The 21467-nt window shown below is 41.8% G+C and overlaps 1 protein-coding gene across 4 annotated transcripts in view; it reads right to left on the bottom strand.

The window, feature by feature from the left end:
• Positions 1-484: 484 nt before the first annotated feature.
• The window catches only part of BROX (BRO1 domain and CAAX motif containing), a 32295-nt gene continuing 11312 nt past the window's right edge, over positions 485-21467 (bottom strand). For all 4 annotated transcript variants that reach the window (XM_019516490.1, XM_019516491.1, XM_019516492.1 and 1 more), the window contains exons 3-13: positions 19818-19924; positions 16580-16676; positions 15429-15524; positions 14542-14614; positions 13436-13541; positions 12088-12177; positions 10097-10182; positions 8853-8934; positions 6744-6894; positions 5389-5548; positions 485-4463 (exon numbers count right to left, since the gene is read on the bottom strand). In XM_019516490.1, the coding sequence (XP_019372035.1) occupies positions 4377-4463; positions 5389-5548; positions 6744-6894; positions 8853-8934; positions 10097-10182; positions 12088-12177; positions 13436-13541; positions 14542-14614; positions 15429-15524; positions 16580-16676; positions 19818-19924 (1135 nt within the window). In that variant the 3' untranslated portion in view covers positions 485-4376. The remainder of the gene's footprint in view (positions 4464-5388; positions 5549-6743; positions 6895-8852; positions 8935-10096; positions 10183-12087; positions 12178-13435; positions 13542-14541; positions 14615-15428; positions 15525-16579; positions 16677-19817; positions 19925-21467) is intronic.

Here is a 21467-nt window from a genome sequence, read left to right as displayed (position 1 = left end):
ATGATTACCCATTATAGCCTATGGGAAACTAAACGGAACAGTGCTTTGAAACAAAACATGTTCCGACTTCTGTTTCGAAGGGACAGAAATGGTGCTCCCCCCCCCCGCCCTAATCAAGACCTGGGCAAGAATTCTCCACAACACTTAGAATGGGACCCTACGCCCACAACCTGGAAAAAAAAAAAAAAAAAAAAAAAAAAAAAAAAAAAAAAAATCACATACTTGCAATATATAACCATTAATAAAAGGAAGCCTGGAACCATGTCTTCTTCTGTGTCACCTAGGTTTACACTGCAAGTTAACCAACACCTTAGTTCTAACATAGAGTTAAGCTCTTTTCTCTCTCTACTTTTTTCCACTGCTGGCTCTGCGAAGTGCGGTTTGGGGGGTGGGAATTTAAAATTCCACTCAGCTTGGTATTTGGAAAACATACACAAAAGGATAACAATGACACCTGCCTGTAAAGAAACAATGCCACTCTTGATGCACTTCAAACAGTTTATTTTATACATACAAACTGAAAAATACTTTTTAATTTTAACAGTGTTCCCATCAAATCTTATTGGTATCACACTACTGCCATTAGCACAATAAAACTAGAAGCAAAGGATTATTTACAAGCATGTTGTATAGTACTGAAAATGCAAGATTAGTTTCTAAAGTGCAAAGTTGGCTATACAGTAATATACAGATATGGGTATCTACTTTCTTGCTTAGACTACAACCAGGTAGTAGTGTCACAGCAGACAAGCCAAGTATTTATACAGATACATCAGTTACTAAATCCTGCCTTCAGAGGCACTGACAAAGCTCGTACTGAAGCCAGGCATCTGCATCCAAGGGCCAGATTTAGTCCTTTAGGTCTAGAGTTACATGTTAAATAACAGCAAGTTAACTATTTCATGTAAACCCAGCAACAAAGAATATGAATGAGACACTCCTCATAAGTGTATTAAATGCCTTTAAAATAGTTTTCCTATAAGGAGCGTTGTATTGTTTTGCTTTTAATAAGCCATTAAAGATTTCCAGTGTATACATTTCTTTTTAAAAAAAGGACAAACACACAAAGGACTCAATGTTCAGCTAAGTACTCTACCTAGCTGTCTGCTCTGTGACATAATTTTGCCCCCATTATAAAGTATGAGCACAAGTAGGAGTTAGACAGCTAATATTTCCATCATTTTTTGAGGGCACTGTTTGAGTGCAAAATTAACAGCCACAGAACAGATGTCATAAAAAAGGCCCTAATTGTAAGACAGTAGATACTTACTAATGTTGATTTTATTATTAAAAAGTCATCTTATGAACCTGACTTTTAAAAAAGTGCTAAAGGAAACCTTTGCTATTTTATATATATTTGCAAGATATATGAAGCCCTCAACCAGGTTTTCTAAATGCTTGAATACAGAGAACAGTTAATGCAAAAAAATAAAATAAAACTAAAAACTAAAAAAAGGAGTGTCTGTATTTAAATACCTTAATAAAAATCTTGCTCTGTGAGAAATCAGCAGTTGTGCATCCAATGTCCAACAGCATCTTATTCTTACACTTTGCAGGTTAAAACGTTTTAATTCTTTATCCTACGAAAAAAATCTACCACAAAGCTTTAAAATGCAAATAAATCAATGGCGTCTTGAAAAGCAAAAGTTCAGATGAACTTGTTTATTCCCTTTATCAATGTTTAACTTGTCATGGTTACTAAAACAAGTACTGATTGAGAGCAGCACAATATTACAACTAACCTCATAAAATACTGTCACCTAATGTTCAGATTGCATATAAATCTCAATCAAGACTCTTGATTTCAGGAAGTCAGAGATAACAGTGCCAGCATAGTGTAAACTGCAAGTTTACAGAATAAGCTTTTGTATGAAAATGTTTGGGAAATCGAAGTTTGCACCAAAGACCCTCTCTACATATTTGGGTAGCTGATGAAACATAAATGAAGAAACATACATTTCAGTATACTCATGGTCAAAAATACCAATGCAATACACATTAATGTGTGCACGCACAAAATACATTTAGGCAACTCTGTGCTATATTCTACAGCAGATATACAAGGGGTGAAAATCTGTTTAATTTAAAGATTTCTGCCTGTAGAAAAACACCAAATACAGGTCAACTGACAATAGAAAAGAATCACTGAGTACATACTGAAAGTTTAAGATCAAGCATGGAGCTAATTACAACTCATCCATTAAAAAAGAAAGTAAGGCAACTATAGAAATATTAAGATTTATGGCAGTGATCCATTTTTGTCCTGCTTCTGATATTCCCTCCCTGCTTCCAGCTAAATTGGCTCCTGTAATTACACACAGGACTGAAATTGTATTGTCAGCAAAACAACCCTTGACTATGGGTTGAATACATCTTGACTCCCCTTCTTCAATACTTTGTGGGGGCTGGCAGGGGGTGTCCACATTTTGGGAAACAAACCTTTCTCCAGATTCTCTGCAATGTCACAGCTAAGCATCTCGTAAGATGTAAAAACAGAAACTCTTTTGTTCTTACTTTATAGTCTCTGAGGGAGAAACAGATCAATGTATACAGAACAGATAGGAGAAGGGTAAACCGAGTATTGGATTTTGTGTTTGCTTTCAACATAATGCTTACTACTACCAGGATCATTCTTTTCCTTCACAGAAATCAGTTGCCTAGTTTGGTCCAGCTCCTGTGAAGACTCCACTTTCCATTTCACAATCATCCTCTTACTGGATAACCTTTTCTTTGTTCCATGGGAATGTAGCCATTATGGGAGGTCCTGACTTCTCAGGTAGCTAGATCCAGTCCCACTGAGGATTATGAATAAAGAGCCATTCAACAGGACTCCTTTGAAAGGAAAGCTAGTGCAGACAGCAGAGCATGGGGACATGCTTTTACAGTAACCTGTAATGCTGAGGATGTAAGTTGCTGTGTTTTATGTAATCTGGAGCTCTCAAAGCACAAAACTTTCAATCCTAGGTGTGACGACTTACAATGATCAAAGCCTGAAGGACACAAGCACCTGGCTCACCAGGGCTGACACTGTGTGCCAGATAATCTGATCACTCGCAGATGGAAGTAATGTTTTTGTTGCTGTAGTTATTCTGGTCTCCCGAGTACTATCAAATGCCCACAAGACCAAAGCTACACACACACTGATTTCTCCAAGAGCACATGCCTTGAACAGTGGCAAAATTATAGAAGGTGACAAGTTCTTCAAATCATTTACCTCTTTCAGACAGCAGCACTTCATTCTTACTGAGGGCTAGGATTTCAACAACTGCTCTTCATCCAGCGGCTGATTACAGGTAGGCCTTGAGAAAGCTGGGCGGGAGATGCTCCAGTTTACATCTGATGTTGGTGAGATCTCAAAAGAGAATGCCTTCTGCATACTACTAAAATGTCTATGCTGTCTTACTTACTCTCCCTACTGCATCATACCAATATGTCCCATACAGAAATGGAGCAATTACAGTCTATTTAATTATGCTTATGAACTAAATGTATTCATCTGAGGTTCTAAGAGGCCAGAACTTTACAAAATATTTTAACCTCTAAAAATTCTACAAACATGATACCATAATACATTTTAAAGAGCTTTTCTACTTGCTTGCTGCTTTGCTTTCACATACTATAAGCAGACTAGCAACCTGACACTAAACCACATAAAATGAAGGAACAGGATAGAAAAAACATACCATTGAAGAAGTACCTTTTTAAGAATTCAGGCATATGGAAACCCAATTTAGGTTGGAAAAAATACTACTGTCTAGTTGCATCAAATGCAGTATAAACTGTTCTGGTTATGGAAAACTTCTAAAGAAGTTCTGAGACAGTGATTTCACTATAGAAGTTTCCATGTTTATAAAAGCAAAAAAAAAAAAGAGAAATTATTTTTCTCATTCATTGGTAACAATAGAATAGCAACACCACAGAATGTTAAGCCTTTGTGGTAAACATGACTAAATCAATACTATTTCCTGTCAAACAAAAGATATGAATCAAAGTTTATGCTATATGGATTATCATTGTGGAGAGGAACCACATCCTGACTTTAACCCCCCACAATTCTTTCCTTCTGTGCTATTCTATGTATAGAAGCCAAACTCTAGTACTACTGGTTATAGATGAAAATCTCTATAAAGGCAAAGACGACAATTGAGTCCATTTTATGAGGTACCAACTAAAACAAAAATAAAGCAGATATAAATAATTTTCTTCTACCAATCCAGTCACATTGTCAATCAAGACAGATGGCTATTAAATATTAATTTACTGAATTTGTCTTTAGGATTTAAAAAAAAAGACAACACAGAATATGGGATCTTAAACAAAAGCCCCTGAAGTCACCAAATACAGCTTGTGGCAGGAATTCCAAGTACTTATGGCATTTAAGAGATCTGACATCCACTGTCTTTTTGAGGCTTTATATCTGGTTCTTTCAGAGGTTTTACTTCTTCCTCTGGTTTTGGCTTAGCCTGTAGAAAAGGAGAGAGTTTGGAAAAAATATATGTAAGTAGTGAATGCAAACTCCTAAGTTCCACACAACATATGTTGAAGCTGTGCAGACTATAAGCTATTCTTTTCTGCACCCTCAGGGCTGTTTTTAAAAAAAAAGGAAGGAGAGAGAAAGAAAATTGCCAAGTTTTCTTGTCACAGCAGCTTGAAATGTACAGTGTTTAAATCCAACTAGCTTATTGCACCTACTCAAGAACTGAAATTACACTGTATTAAAGCACCAGTGGCATTCAAGCTAATTAATCCTTAAATTCTATCTGAGGAAATATCAAACAGGAAGATTATACAGCTAAAAGAAAACAAGGAAACAATGTCATTTTTCAGCTGTGGACCAACCAGAGTTGTCCAGCTAAGAAAGAGTGACAAGGATCCAACGCCACTGCTCGAGGACCAAATAACTGAGTGCCCATCGTGAACTGGCAGTACTTGGTACCAACCTGCACACAGGTGTGACAAAGCTTAAATGAGGCCTCAAATAAAGAGAACTCTCAAAGGACAAAATAAGGAGGACTGGCCAAAAGACAAGTGGCACATATTGTATACATGGTATACTCCTGTTCTAGGATGCTCTTCAGTACTGTCAAACTACTAAAACACATGTGGATTAACAGTCTCACCCGCTTCTTTTTAATAGACTTTTCTATAGCATTAACCCCAAGTATTTCAGTGCCTGCTAAAATGTCACTGGCTACAGCTTAACATCCTAGGAAGGCTGAAAACAGGATTCAACTTGCCTAATCTTAAACAGTTGAACTGGTAACCTGCAACCAGAAGGCTGGTGGTCTTACTACTAAGCAGGGAAGACCTAAGGACCTAGTGCCAAATATGCACCACACATGGGATGTAGTGGAGAGGAAGGAGAGAAGAAAGGTAAAATGTTCTTACACTCTCATCCTTTGGCCTCTTAGTCAGATCAAATGCAGCAAGTGACTCTGGGGTCCAGTGTGCATCCAAAGCAGGAAATTCAAAAGGAACAGGTTCTACCAGGCCGTAGTTTGCTTTCAGCTCGAGTTGGGGAGCTTCTGGTGGCACTTTTTGGAAGTAACTAAGACAGAATTTAGTGTTTTATAAACACAGTGAATAAAGCTTTGGAGAGATTATTTCAGATTATCAGTTTACCCCCTGAAGTAAAGGAGAACACTTCCCCACTTACAAAAGCATCCTACTATTATCACTGTACTAGACCCATGTGATTTAAAGAACTGAACACCGAACAATATTCAGTTTAGCCAGTTTCTCAGAGGAGTCACAAGACCACAGGCAAATTCCCATTTGTACTCTCACCCATTTGCTACTGTGGCCCCTATCACTTTAAAAGGGTTTTCCCCTTTTTGTTTTAGTGGGAAGAGATAAAAATGCTCCTTCTGTTTAAAGTCAATTAAAATAAAAATGAAAATCAGAGCTACTAATGCCTCTAAAGAAAGGTGATGTCAGTACATACTACAGTAGCAAAAGCCCAGATAGATCAAAGGACTGGTTCCTTACCCAATGCTTAGCAAACCACTATACTGTCATCAAGGCATGAACATTCATGAACAGAAGCTGGCCATGTGACAAATTACTTTTTTTAAAGGGACATGAACTAGTGTTAATTTCTGTATGCGCTATTGTTAAAAACAATGATTACAATTACTATAACAGAAGGAGAGTAAGAAAAATTATTTTCATGTGCATCAGACAGCATTTGATGTTTAGTCAATGTCCCTGTTGCATGTGCCTTTTATACAATAAGGGGGGGAAATAGCAATTCTTTACTCAAAAATACAGCAAAAGCTCGGTTACCCAGCATCCCCTGGGAATTTAGCTGCGTAATGACACACATTTACACTAGTGTACTGGACACTAGATGGAGAGCAGAGAGACATACAACTGCTGCTTACAGCAGAAGTTAACAGGGGATGGGTAAGTGGGGTAGACCACATCCTCCGCAGGACCACTGCTTCAGTGCAGCAGGGCAGGAAGAGGGTCGTCAGGGGAAGAAAGTGGAATTTGGACTTCATCCTTTCCAGCATATCAGTTAATGTGGTTTAGCTGGTACAGAACAAGGAGGGAGGAGTAATTTGCTATAGCAGAGACTCATTTGGTTCTAGGGAAGGAACTGTGACACTCTGAGCCACGTGCCACTCCTCACTGGATTGAGGAGTTGCATTAGAAAAATTTATGATCTAGTCCTAAAACAACAACAAAGGAGGGGTCTAAAGATCATGAAAAGCAACGTGCCAAAAAGAGTATATACTTACATGAATCCATTCTCTCGCTGACATTTTTCTAGGGTGTTCTTAACTAAAGTTCCTAGTTTCCTAAAGAAGAGATGTCCAGAAGGTTTGGCAGTAGTTCCAGGCCCTTTGGTTTCCCCATACTCTTTGCATAATGCTTCAGCCTTGGTAAAGACTGCACAAGAAAGCAATGAAAGTTATCAATTAAAGCTGGCCACTACTATTCTGGCCTGCTGAAATATGAGAGAGGGAGTATCCTAGCTAAGATTCTATCCCAACATATTAAAATAAGCATTTGTAGAAGTAAGTTAAACTGGTTCCAGGGTGACTACTCCAACCTAGAAAGTTAGCATGGACAAAATCTGGTTACAGGCAGCAAAAAAAGGTAGATACAAGACCTGGGCAGACAGAGAAGTATATTATACAACCACAAAGACGAATACAAAGAGAACAGTAGTATGCAATAAGGAACCACAGAATTAAAAGAAGTTCAGAGTCAGATTACAACTACCACTCTGCATATGGCGTGTGGATATGAGTGTGCACTGATATGTGCTCCCCACTCACTGGCTCTCATAGCCCCTAGGAGTACCTGATCTGGCTTACAGCTTCCATTCCCTGAATACCTGAACTAGCAGGAGCTCTTCTCCCCAACGAATTCAGGGCTGTACTTGTCCATCTGCCTCAGAAACCCAGGCTTATTGGGCTCCTCCCCTTCTGATCAGGTGTTCTCTTGACCAGCCACAGGTGCATCTCCTCAGCCTCCAAAGCAGCCTACTGCTGCTTCTCTGGCTAAGATGCAGTAGTTCCCTTGCTGCTTACCCGGGGCTTTACCCTATTGTCCTATTAGTAGGCAGCTAGCCACACAATAGGCACTTGCAGCCTATGGGTCTTGCTGGCTAGAAAATGATAATGGTTTGCTTTTGGGAACTGGCTTATAGGTAAAATAGATATGCATTAGAATAATGGTCCAGGGCAACAGCAAGGGTTAACTGGTTTCTAAAAAGCCTGTCTATGACAAAAGTTTCTTCAAGGCCGGCAGTGTTTGATGCAGACAAGCAGCAAACAGTCACACAGGCTGAGAAATTAAAGGCATATATCGCACTGTTCCATAACATGAGACAACGTGGCACCAAGTTACAGTGCCCAACTGCAGCACCTTTGAGTTTCCTGGTTTGGGGAACAGACCAAATTAGGAGAAGACTGGTACAGCCCAAATTAGAATGTGCTCATGTGATGAGTCTGTGAAACAAAGAAATAAGTTGACAGCACAGAATGTGGACAGTATGATGACCACAGAGAGACCAATCAGCAAGGCCCAAAAGATGAGGCATTATCATGGAGGGAAAAAGATACAGAGAGGGATTTCAGAGCAGCAAAGGGTCCCTGAGAGAGAAACCCAAGGCCACCATGGATACAGTGTATACCACCAGCCTGTCTCACCCACCCAAACTGTGGGGGGAGGGGTGGGACCTTGGCCTCCGACCTCCAGGATCATGCTGGCATTTGACATTCAAGACAGAACCTCAGATTGAAGCTTGTGTACTGGCTAGATGTACCTTAACTCTGTGCAGCTCTAAGATTGGAAAAATATATAGAATTGTTTGGATTATTCTTATCTGCTATCACTGTGCATCAATAAAAATGGCCTATTATTGAAAGGAGAGGTCAGGGCAAGTCTGAGGGTTTAGGTCTGCCCAGAACAAGGTATCTGGGTCATAAATCCAGTGCCAACATGTCTGGCTCTGTTACAGATCGAGCCAATTTGTTTTTCATTTTTTAACTTCTCTGTCTGCTGTGACCCTGCAATAAATGTATCCATCCTTCTTCTTTGTAGGGACAAGCTATAGCCCTCTCCTAGGGAGATATTAAGTTGATAACAAGAGAAAAATACCTATTTCGGTAAGCACTTTTTTATATTATAGAAGTTTATAGACCATAAACATTGAGGACTAAGGATTTTTGAAAGCTCTTATACAAACCATGTCTATTCTGATGTAATCAGTGTGTCTTTATTTGGCTCTAACATTTAAATAAATGGATAGCCTTGTAAACTGCTCTGAATTACAAAAACCATAGAGCCTTCAGGTAGGATGAGAGATGTTCCAGTAGGGTTTTAAGAATCATACTTACATTTTTCTGATTCCTGCAGAGCTCTGATGGCTTCTCCACATTTATCACTGGCCAGCAGCGTTTGACCATGATAGCAATATGCCTGATGGGAAAGAACATTTGTATTGGCATCAGTAGGCATCTTCCTGTCGTCCAACTATTTTTTCTGTTTTTTTTTTTTCCTTTTTAGATGTGGGTCATTGCATCCACTTTTTGGGTTGTCATCACTTGCATGAGTCAGCCAGCAGGATGTGGTGCAAGGAATTAATATACACAGCAGCACTTGTACTGAAGAAAAAGAGCACGTCTCTTCAGCAGGGAAGGTGGGAATAAACTCAGCTCAGTTTTTGTGATTAAAGTCACGTATGAAAAATGCTGAGATTTTAAATCTATGCTCAACCTTCAATTAAAATGGTTTCTCTGAATAGTTATGGCAAAGTTTAAGCAACTTTTCAGCATATTCCCATTAATCTCCCTTACCCTCATGTCTGAATAGAGTTCCTTTTGGGGCATAATGTTTGTAAAGAAATATAATATTTAAATTATATCCTAAACCCAATGTGAACAGAAATGTTTTCATGAGTTAACGTACATTTCTTGTTGGTCTGAGAAATTACACATGACAGCACGATACTTTATTCCATCATTCGTTTAGTTCATGCAATAAAAACAAAGAGTACTAATCTCACCTGGTGGCTAATAAGACAAGAAACATCTAGCTATAGGCTCAACAAGAAGAAAGTTAGGATCAAGTTAGTTTTGTACCATTTTTTAGAAAAGCTAGAATATAAGCTTTGACAAAACCAGAAGCAGCAGTTTAGTTACAGAGCTATAGGCCCTTCCATCCTTAAAGTGAGCTGCCATCAGTTAGGAAATGAAAAAAGGTTCTAAACTTTTTTAAATGCACCTGTTGCTAAAAGACACACGGGTTGTGTGTCGGACCCAATATCATTAGCGGCTGTCTCATCAGGACTTCAATTCTTAATTGCATCTAAAAGCAGACCAAGATTCAGCACACAGAATGAAAGACTAATGTTATGCTCAGACTGCCTTGGCTCATTTATAGGAGCAAGGAATCTTCCCAAATTCTAGAGAGTAGGGATCTCATCTTGCTCTAAAACAATAAACATTTTAGATAGGCTATAGGAATTCCCATTATCCTCTCACATTGAGGTGACAAGGAAAAAGCAATACTTGAATCCCTTTTCCTGTCTAACTTTTAAATACTGAAACATTCATAGATTGGACACAAACAAAGTACTCACATAGGCCAGATAGAAACAGGTCTTCAACTGTAAGTACTTCCTCCATTTACCCGTGTATGTTGCATCCAAGCTAGATAATGTCTGATCTAGAATTACAGAAATCTCCAAATCATAAAAAAACCTTTAAACACAGTGCTGATCTTTGAGCAATCAACAGTATGCAAAACATAGTTAAGTTGCAGCAATTATTCCTGTAGTTCCTACAGGAAACCACATTAACAGACATAACACTGTCTTGAACACCTATATTTCTGATTCATTAACACAGCTGTGCACCTCTTCCCTCTCCACTGGAGGTGTCAAATATACAGGCCATGGACTGAATCCAGACTGTAGAGCCTCACTACATGGAAGATGTGGGTGCTTGGCCTGCCATGGAAGTTAGAGGCCCTTTGACCCTGCTGCCCACTGCTGTCGGTGGCAAACCTGGCTCACCACTACAGCTCCCAAATCCCTTCAGATTTCTTGCCACCTTCAGACCTGCTGCAGTAGCCACAGTGCCTCCCCCCGATACCCAAGGCTGGATCTGGCCAATGAGGAATCCCTCAGTCCAGAACTATTACAGGGCCCTAGGTAAGTTTGACACACCTTTTCTATACACACTGATGTCTATGAAACAAAGGAATAATTTTGCTCAACAGTCTAAAGGTGCATTTGGTTGTTGGCATACCCAAAGAATCTTGCCTGTAAATGATTATTTTACATTTTGTTTTGAGTCTTAATTTCAAGAAACATTTTATAAGCTCTACTTACATTACAACACTACTCACACAGTTAACCAATATTCTTGTCTAACTCAGAAGGTCCTCAAACCAGCTTACCAAATCTAAGCAACATATATATAATCCCCAGCCTGCCTTAGACCTTATAGTACAACTAATCGCTAGGGCTGTGCAAAATTTCACCGGCTATTTCAATTCGACACTGTTTCGACTCATTTCGAGTTCAAAGCAGTGAAGTCATGTCGAAATGAAGGGCTTCGAAACAGCCTTGAAACAAAACGAGGTTAGTCAAAATGTTTCGAAAGTTTCAAAACATTTCAAAGCAGCCAGGTGATGGGAGATGGGAGAACCAGGGCTGCGCTCCCAGGGGCTCCGCAGCCCCACGTGGCTCAGCCAGGAGTGCAGCCTTGGCTTTCCCCACCTCCCACGGCCAGGCTGCAGGAAGCCGATTCACAGCCTGGGCCCAGGCTCAATTCCCCTCCCCAGTGCTATGATTGGGCTGGGGAAAAGGAACTCAGCCCATCTGGGTTGAGTTCCTTTCCCCAGCCTGATTGTAGCGCTGGGGAGGAGAACAGAGCAAAATTGGGCTCAGTTCCCTTCCCCAGCTCCCCTGTCTCAGGCAGCCACACCCAGCTTCCCTCCCTCATCTGGCAGGCAGACTGGGGAGCCACAGCCCTAAGAGGACTGGCACAGCCCCCACAGTCCTCCCAGGGTTGCGGGCCCCCAATCTGCCTGCCAGATGAGAAAGACTATTTTGAGCTTCCCTGTTATAGCAAATGGGCAAAATGTCAAAACAGTGTCACTGTTCTGATTAAGCGAAACGGAACAGCAATTTCAAATATAAATAAAAATCGAAATGAAACACTGTTCCATCGAAACAGACCAGTGCCATTTTGCACAGCCCTACTAATTACCCCTCTTGCCAACGACGGCTGAAGAGGTCTTCATGTCACCTTTCACTGACTTTAAGTTGTCAATATTGAACAATTGGAGACGTTCCCTTGACTTTCACCCCATTTTGTTCACTAAACATCCAGGGAGTACACCCTCCCTCCCACATCACTAGGAGGCCTTTGTTATTATTAGACTTGTCCACTATAAGTGTTAAAGTGTGAATTAGACATCTGAACCATCAGTCAGGACTTGACTGTTTAACACACTGCTAATACTGTCTATAGAGAAACTGGAGGTTGAATTGCTAATGCTGTCTTTCTATACAGCATACAAGCTACTAAGTCACTAAGGACATAAAAAGTACGATTATCTTACCAGCTTTTTGGTAGAAATTGGATGTTTCATAGGCAAGAGCAGCTATTAGACCAGGATTGTGTTTCAATTCAATAGCTCGGGCAATTGTCACTAAAAATAAATAAATAAAATGTAATTGTAGGAAGTCTTATCAAGCATAATTAGGGGTTTATCAGCTAAAACTTCCAAATTCAGTTAATCTGAATACTATAAACAAGAGTACTACTGGGCTCCAACAAGTGACAAAATATGATAAAATTAAGACATAATGAGTAGCTGTAAATCAGCACTCAATAAGGTTGGTGGCATACTCTTCCACTTACTTTAAAGTATTTGGATCTCTAGCATACGTTCTTGTTTTCAAACTATGTTAAACAATTACTGGAGAAGAGACATTTCCTTAAGAACTTTTTCAAAACTGATAAATATTTGGAATGATTTTCTGGCACCTTAAGATAGTGAAGATTTCAGTTCTGGCTACAAATACCTTGGCCCCCAAAGAACTTCAGAAGAACGTTGGCTGTCACTATCCAGGAGACATCAGGAACCCCTGGAGTAGTTTCATAGTTTCTAGGGTCGGAAGGGACCTGAGCAGATCATCTAGTCCCACCCCCTGCCATGGCAGGAAGAGCACTGGGGTCAAATGACCCCAATAAGGTGGTCAATCAACCTCCTCTTAAAAACCCCCAGGGTGGGAGCCTGCACCACCTCACTTGGAAGCTGGTTCCAGACCCTAGCCGCCCTGACCGTGAAGTAGCGCCTCCTGATGTCCAACTTAAACCTTCCCTCTGCCAGCTTGTGACCATTGTTCCTGGTCACTCCTTGCGGCGCTCGGGGGAACAGGGACTCCCCCAGCGCCTGCTGATCCCCCCTAACCAGTTTATAACAGGCCACAAGATCCCCCCTCAGCCTTCTCTTTTGAAGGCTGAACAGGTTCAGGTCCCGCAACCTTTCCTCATAGGACCTACCCTGCTGTCCCTTGATCATACGAGTGGCCCTCCTCTGGACCCTCTCCATGCTGTCCACATCCCTCTTGGTTGAGTAGTGATTCTCAACCAAGATGCTGGGACACCTTGGGCTGCCATGAGATCTTTTGAAGGGTGCTGCAGGAAGTGCAAGGAGATAAGCCAATAAGGGCAAGCTTATGCTCCAGATACAACAAGATAAGCAGATAAAGGCAAGGTCAGGTTCTCGCTGCCTGGCTGTTTCCCCACCTCCAATTCCTGGCCCCTCTGCAAGGAGGTATGTACTGTAATAAATTAGTTTTTGAAATGGAGGGGTGCCTCAAATCTAAAAAGGTTGAGAACTACTGCACTACAGAACTGCACACACAAATATTCCACTTACAAACATGCACATTTTGCAATACCTTCCTGGGCTTCAGCTTGGCACTGAATGATGTAGGAGTCTATAAGTCGAGCTTCTAGATCTCTTCCCTTCTCTACAGGAGTGATCAGTTTGGGAATATGACTTTCCTACATAGCAGAAAATCATTTTTAGGCTTAGTTCAAATAAAGTATTAAGTTTAAAGTGAGGTTTTTTTCAGATTGTAAATTAGTTAGCTCCACTTATGTGCATATCAGAAAAAAGCATAATTCATAATTGCACAAAATCAAGCACAGCAAATGTTCGGCCTACTGTTCACATTATAACAAACACCAATTCTCTGTATATTGGTTAAATCAATAAACACCTTGAGCTCGGGGCACAAATAACTGTAACCACGGAATGAACAGCAACTGCGGGTATGGACACATGCACATTTGGAGCCATTTCAAAAGAGAAGCTGTTAGTGTGGACAATCTGGGAACGATACAACCATAGCAAAATCGTTCCAACTTTTAACACTGTTCCAACTTTTCCACTGGTCCAACTGTTAAAAGTTCCAACTTTTAACACATTAAAGATGGAGAGATTTTGCTTCATTTGCATCATTCCTGGCTTGCCCATGCACAATTAGAACATTAAGGGCTGCTGTCCTTTTGAACATGCCCCTCCAAAGTATGCACGTCTATATCCTGACATTGGGTTATTCTATATTCAGTAAGCATTACACTTTACATTACATTAAGATGGAATAAATGTAGAACCTTCTTTCAGTCCTAAGATTATGAGCTTGAATGGGGTATACTGTATTAAATGGGTACAATGACTGAGTGAGGGAATCATAGGTGATGAGGACTAACTACAAAAGACACTTACAAACACAGGGACTATTGCCATTGGCTTCTCCCCCAACCCTTACAATTAAGAAGGATCCAACCACAAAAATGACTGCTCAAGTAAGAGTTATTCTCTGTGGCATTCAAAAGAATCCAATATCATTATTTACTGCATGCAGTCTACTTCTACATAACAAAAAGCAAAGCCTTAAAAAAATATTACTTGTCACATGGTGACACTACACACAGCAAGATATAAACACCTCTGTCCAGAGACATTTTGCAGAACAGAATTAAAAGATATGTTCTCTACCTTTAGGTGTTTAAAAATCCCAGCTGCTATCTTCAGGCTCCTGTGAACATCTTTTGCTTCATCTTCATTTATACTGAAAGTTTAAAAAATAATTAAATACAATTCACCTGATTAATATTTGTTTTGTACTGACCAACTCATAACCTTACAAAAACTTCTCAACCACCTTACATTGTTCAGTTAGATCAGGTGTAAAAGCCAAAGAAGTTTGGATTCCATTCTTATAGTAGTTTTATTTGCTCATTATTCTTAGCGTTAGTGCCTTACCTCTACTAAGGTTATTCTGCTATAGTAATGTGTGCCTTCCAACATGAAAATAGTTTAGATTTCACCAATTAATCCTGCTGTGGCTGAAGGTCAAGTTGTCTATCCAAGTACAACACAGAGGAATTTGTGCGCACACCATAGAGGCCAAGAGCCAGAACAGTGTACTCTTGATACTAAGCATGTGAACAAAGGCTGCCTTAATTGATGTTCTCAATTAACACTTGTGGTTGCAGGATATGCAGTAGAGCAGGGCTGTTAAACATACAAACCACAGAGCCGTGTGACCTGCCTCCAGTGACCCAAGAGAACCTGGAAATTTAGAAGTGGGGTGCACTGCCAGAATCTGTGGTATGCAGCACTGTTGGGAATGTGGTTCATGACAGGGACAAGCAACAGCTGTGTTAACTCCTATTGCTCCCTGATGCTGTTCAACTTGCTGCCACTGCTCAACCTACCACCAGAGTGGGTTTGGATCTAGTTTAGAAAGAGCCTCCGGCTCTGGATCTGGCCTGGGGGCCATACCAGTCTAACAACCCTCAATTAGAGCAACCAGAACTCAAAAGTCGATGAAATTTTTTGTCGGCATGCCATCACAACTGACAAAACCAGAAAACACTTACTCTTCTTTTCCTGCCAGTCTTGATGAGTATTTTGTGTACCAAAGAGCCACATTGAATCCCATGGAAGCCAACTCAAATACTGCATCCTGCTGGGCACTAAAGGAAAAACAAAACCCAAGCAATTTCATGATTTCAAATCTGTTCATACATGTTTGGCCATGTGTAGTTAGGTAATGTAACAATCACTGCATTCATCATTGGAGTTTCTAACTTTTCTGCTCCTTGAACTGTCTCAAGAAGATTTAATCATTTACTTATTCCCTTCAAAAGCTCACGTGAACAAATCCCACATTAAAAGATGCGCCCTTCACACAAGTCTTTCTGAAAGCTTAGCAAAGTTTTTATTTTAAACAGAAAAACAAAAAGTAGGAATTAAATTACAGATATGACATATTTCACCATCTATTTTAATTGGCATTTCATGGAAAGCCTATGTCTGAAATAGCTAGTTAAAACCAAGAAAAAGTGACAGGCTTGCCCTTGTTAATTTAGCAGATACACCACACCAAAATGCTTTCTACTGCAACCCGTTACATAATTATGACAATAGGGCATATGTATATAGAAAAGTTTTCAAAGAAGATAAAATCTTATCCTTTTCCTGGAATGGTCCTGCCATCATAAATTCTTCAGCTTTCTTTAGGGACTGCCAACATGTTTCCCCCCACCCCCATGTATTTCCAGTTTTCTATTACAGTCTGGTTTTCTATTTATAGTTTCCAAGAGTATGCTACAGAACAGAGGGAGAACTATTAACTTTGACCAGAAGACCTTAATTTAGATGACAAATGTGCCACAAGAAAGTAAGGGGACTGCGCTAGGTGGTATAAGAGCAACCACCTTGATATTTAAGTTTCTGATTTAATAGTTTAACCGTTTCAAAAATCTGAAACGGCCAATTCTTATTGCATATGTATTCTGCATAGTTATTTCCTGTTCTGCACTATTTAAAATCTGTCCCCAACTTTAAATAGAAGAAAACTGTCAAAATACTTGGAACTCATTATATCATTTTAAAACAAATGAATCCCTTGGAAATATTGAGTGATCACAGCGCTGTGCTACATTTGTCTACTCTACCATGTATTTTAAAGTGATGTATCTATACTGTACAATGGCTAAAGATATTGTAAGTGTGAAAACACATGTACCTTGGGACTTGCCCTTGTAATGTGTCTGTCCACTTAAAATTCTGAATATATCGTAACTTGCTCTCTTGAGAAGAATTATCCACCGAAATGATAAAACCTGTTAAAATAAAAACATGCCACAGGCAATTTAAAAATGAGAAAACAGAAGCAACAGGATATGAAGGGACTGGGGAATGATGAAGAGATACAGTCAGGTGGAATAGAAAAAGATGGTCTCATTTGCATTCTTCATAAAAACCCTGTCAAACTATTAAAAAGTGTAATAATGATTAATTGTGTGATTAAAAAGATAGCTGCAATTAATCATGATTTTAATTGCACACCTAATGACTGAAAATTAAGGGCAGAAAAACTAAAAATTATGCACATATATGCAGGTACTTTGTATGGTTGGGGGGTGGGTGTGAATTTGTAAAGTTGTGGGGGGCTGTGGATGTGTGTGTGTGTTGCGTTTGGAGCCCAGGGAGAGGGGTTCCCCACAGTAGGGTCTGGAGCTTGTGGAGGAGAGACCCCTGCATGCCCTGGCAGGATGCCCAATTTGAGTGGGGTCTCCATGAAGCTGCCCTGGGCATGCCCTCCACTTGAGCACAGCCCCAGCAGCAGTGGGCTCACCCCGCTTTTGTCCCAGGAGCAGTGGCCGTGGGCAGCCTGGGCTGCAGGTAGCTGCTCCAACCTGGCCTGAACTTCCTTGCTTACTTGCTCAGCAGGTGTGGTGGGACATGGGCTCCAGGCGGCTGCAGCAGGAAGATGGCGGGGGGAGGGGTGCCCACACCCACCCACAAACCCCCTCACAACACTGATCCAGGGCCCCAACCAGCCGACCTGGCAGCACTGGGGTTTGGGGAAGGCAGCACTGGGTTGCGGTGGGGCTGCCTGGCACACTCAGGCCCCATGGCTCAGGCTCAGGGAGGGTTGGGACAGACTAGGAGCTCTGGCATGAGCCGCCTCTGGGCCCGCAGTTCCCCACGCATCCCCAGTCTGGGCCCCTGCGGAAGCGGTGGCAACAGCAGACCTGCGGCCTTGCGGAGGCAGCTGCTGCCAGTGGGTGGGGGCAGGATTAATCACAGAGCCATCTCCCGTAGCCCCAGCCCAGCATCAACGGAGCCTGAGCTGCTGCTGCCGAGCCAGGTGGAGCCAGCACTCTCCTCCTCACATATCCTGGGCTTACTGGGACCTGGTGGGTCCTGCAGCTCCGTGTGTATCCTGGCACGAGCCCTGGTGGTGCAGGGAGGAGAGTCAGTTCAGCTCAGGTTTTGTCAGCACTGGGCTGGGGCCGGGCATGCAGGATTCCCAGAGCTGTCTGTGGCTGCCTCCACAGAGGCACAGGATCACCATTGCCACTGCTCCCTAAGGGACAGGACTGGGGATGTGCAGGGACCTGCAGGCCTGGAGGTGGCTTGTGCAAGAGCTCCCAGGCAGTCCTGACCTGCCCCTAGCCCAAACCGCATGACCCAAGGGTGCCATGCAACCCTGCCATGGCCGAGTGTTCCCTTACCTGAACCCCCGACACGGCCAGCCCGGCTGCTTGGGGCCCTGAATGGGGGTTGTGCGGGGTGAGTGTGCCCCCCTTCCCTTCACCTTCCTGCTGCAGCCACCCAGAGCCTACACCAAGGCTGCCTTGTAGCCCCTCTGCACCGCTATGGCTGCTCCACTGAGCAGCCCAGAGGTGGTGATAATGGCAGTGGAGAGGAGCCAGAATGGGGGGTCCAAAACCACAAGTGTAATTAATGCATTAAAAAAAGATGAATCTGTTAATTGGTTCTTGCATTAATTTTGCATATCAATAGCAATTGACAGCCCTATAAAAAAAACCCTTTTATTCATGAACGAGAAGGCAAGATTTACAGCAAAAAAACCCTAATCCTAGCAACAGAAACTCCCTGTTCTGAATTATCAACTTGACCCTGCAAACCCTGCGCACCATAGGGGAATTTTGCAGAAGATCTGTGCTGTGCCTAGCTCCGATTCATATCTGGTGATATTAGAAATTTTGGGAGCTCTATTCTAAGTGGGATGCTTACAGTTTAAGCACTTTTTTCATACAAAGCAACACAGAGCAGCTCTGATTAATATGGCACTTACAACAAGGGTTCCCAAAGTTGCTAACAGTGGTTTTCACAATCATGGCAAATTTTTGAAAAACTTCCTTTGTGAAGAGAAGACTTTAATGCTTGGGTATAGACACCCTTTGAAGACATTCTTTCCCTTCCACCTTTTCTGCAGTAACTTGGCCAGTTACCTTACTTCTGTGATTCTAAGCAGTATCAGTCTGGGGACAGCTGTCTTCTTTGCAGCTGTGTCATGGAATATGCTAATCTGTTACCAAAACCTTTTTATCCAGTATGAGTTTTATCAATATTATGTGAGCCTCTGTTATATATATTTAAAATTATATATAAAATTTCAAAACAGTGTTTCAAACCAGCATAGAAAAGGGTGGGATGGAGATAGACAAGGAAACAGAGGCTCACATAATATTGATAAAACTCATACTGGATAAAAAGGTTTTGGTAACAGATTAGCATATTCCATGACACCAACTGCAAAGACGACAGTTGTCCCCAGACTGATACTGCTTAGAAATGCACAGCTAACAGTTATTTTAAGTTAAAATCTACCTACTGCAAACAGCTCAAGGATTGTACTTGACTGACTCTTCAACAAAAGGGACACAGAGGGAAAATGCTAACTCAGAATAAGTTACTGAGATTTAAAAAAAAAAAAAGTTTTGAGGTAACATGAATAAGCCATAACATGTCACTGAACAGCTCAGATGCTGGTGATGAGCACCATATAAGCACCTCAGTAAAGATAAGCACATTACTACAACTAAATATAACAAACTATGGTCTCACATTAGACTGGATGCATTTTATACTTTAGCTCTGGTAAATTCTCTAACTGATGGGAATCAATACTTTCTAGAAGTAATTCACTACATTGTGGTATCAAAGTGATGAAAAATTAACGTCTCCCCCCAACAGAAAGTGGTTCAAAAGAGACAAAGGACTATCCATGTCCCTTACTGTGCCAAGATGCTGACTGAGAACCTGAAGAAGGCCAGGTGATCATTTAACAGATGGCTGGGATAGAGCAACCTAAAAGATGCTATATTTTTTGGTGAGCAAATAATGCCTCTACGTAAGATTAGGATAACACAAATTTGTAGGAGGTTCATTAAATTACAGATTACTAAGCAATGGCCTCCTGATTTATTAGTAGCCTTTCAAGGTCTTACCCTGCAAGAGTGAGAAGTATAGGTCAGTGGCATTCTTCATCATTTCTGGATTACAACTCAAATCAGTAAACAGCTCCAAGAGTCGAATTCTAGATAATCTTAAGTCACTGTTAAAATACAAAAAAAAACCAAACAAACTTAAGAAATTCAGCACAAAGGGATAGCCATAAAAAGATCATTAAAAAAACCACCATGCACACCACTTTTCCCTTCACCTGAGAAAGCATAGGTATTAAACTGATAAAGTCCCTCCCAAAAAGAAGAATAACTTTTCAGGAAAGGATTAGTTTTAACAAGCCTTTCTTTTCTTAGGACTCGAGAGCCATGTCGGCACAGGTATTTCTTGCTTAAAGTATATTAAGGCCCATCTGGGCCACAAGCCAAACAAAAGCTATCCACTGGGAGAAGCAGAGATCCTGCAGATGCAGCTGGAAGCTGCATGGCTCTGAAACAGCTCCACTTGTATCCCCACTGTTCCCACTTCTGCTTCCACTTCCCCCTGATCTCAACACGGCTTCCACCTGTCCAGCCCAACATGCAAGCAGACTAGCTGTTTTGGGGCTGTGCAGCTTCCAGCTGTACCCATCCCACTATCCCTTCTCCCTATCCTGCCTCACTGTCAACCCAGCTGCAGCCTGGATGTAGTTTCAGCCCATGGCAGGGCTAGGCATCTTCTAGCTGTGCCCACATTGCAGCTGGGAAGCAGCTGGGGTGGGGGAAGCAGAGAAAAGCAGAAACAGTGCAGATGCAGTTTACAGCTCTCTTCCAGCTGTTGGCCTTGACATGGGTGCATGGAAAGCCTACCCAGCACTGATGTACCACAAAAGCCAGCTGGCCCACACAGGACCAGAGCCAAGCTGTTCTGGCCCCCAGCTGCTTAAAGGTTGCCAACCACTGCTCTATGCCATGTACCATTTCATAGACATTAGGGCTGGAAGGGACCTCAGAAGCTCAGAGTCCAGCCCCCCACCCAAAGGGCAGGAAGTCAGCTAGGGTCATAGGATCCCAGCAAGATAAGCATCCAATTTATTTTTGAAGGTGTTCAATGTAGGTGCTTGAACAACCTCCAATGGCAGGCTATTCCAGACCTTGGGGGCTCAGACAGTAAAGAAATTTTTCCTTATGTCCAACCTGAAATGGTCTTGCAGTAGTTTATAACCGTTTGACCTCGTCATCTGCTGGGGTGCTCTGGTGAACAAACGTTCCCCCAGTAACTGGTGGTCACCCCTGATAAACTTATAGGTGGCCATCAGATCACTCCTGAGCCTGTGCTTTTCCAGGCTAAAGGGCCCCATGGCTCTCAGCCTGTCGTCGTCAGGTCTGTTTTCCTGACCACTGATCATGCGTGCGGCTCTTCTCTGGACTCTCTCAAGCTTCTCCACATCCTTTTTGAATTGTGGAGCCCAAAACTGGATGCAGTACTCCATCTGTGGCCTCACCAAGGCCGAGTACAAGGCGAGAACGATGTCCCAGGATTTGCCCAAGAAGCACCTATGGATGCAATCCAGCGTTTTGGTCGCTTTACTGGCCACAGCATCGCACTGCAGGCTCATGTTCATCTTGTGGTCAGTGATGACCCCCAAGTCTCTTTCTTCTGTAGTGCTAGCCACCGTAGCACTGCCGAGCCTATAAGGATGCTGCAGGTTTTTC

Source organism: Gavialis gangeticus, unplaced genomic scaffold (assembly GCF_001723915.1).
Source record: "Gavialis gangeticus isolate Ggan-Ray unplaced genomic scaffold, GavGan_comp1, whole genome shotgun sequence".
In the NCBI taxonomy this organism is placed as follows: domain Eukaryota; kingdom Metazoa; phylum Chordata; order Crocodylia; family Gavialidae; genus Gavialis; species Gavialis gangeticus.
This window is presented reverse-complemented; position numbering and strand designations above follow the sequence as displayed.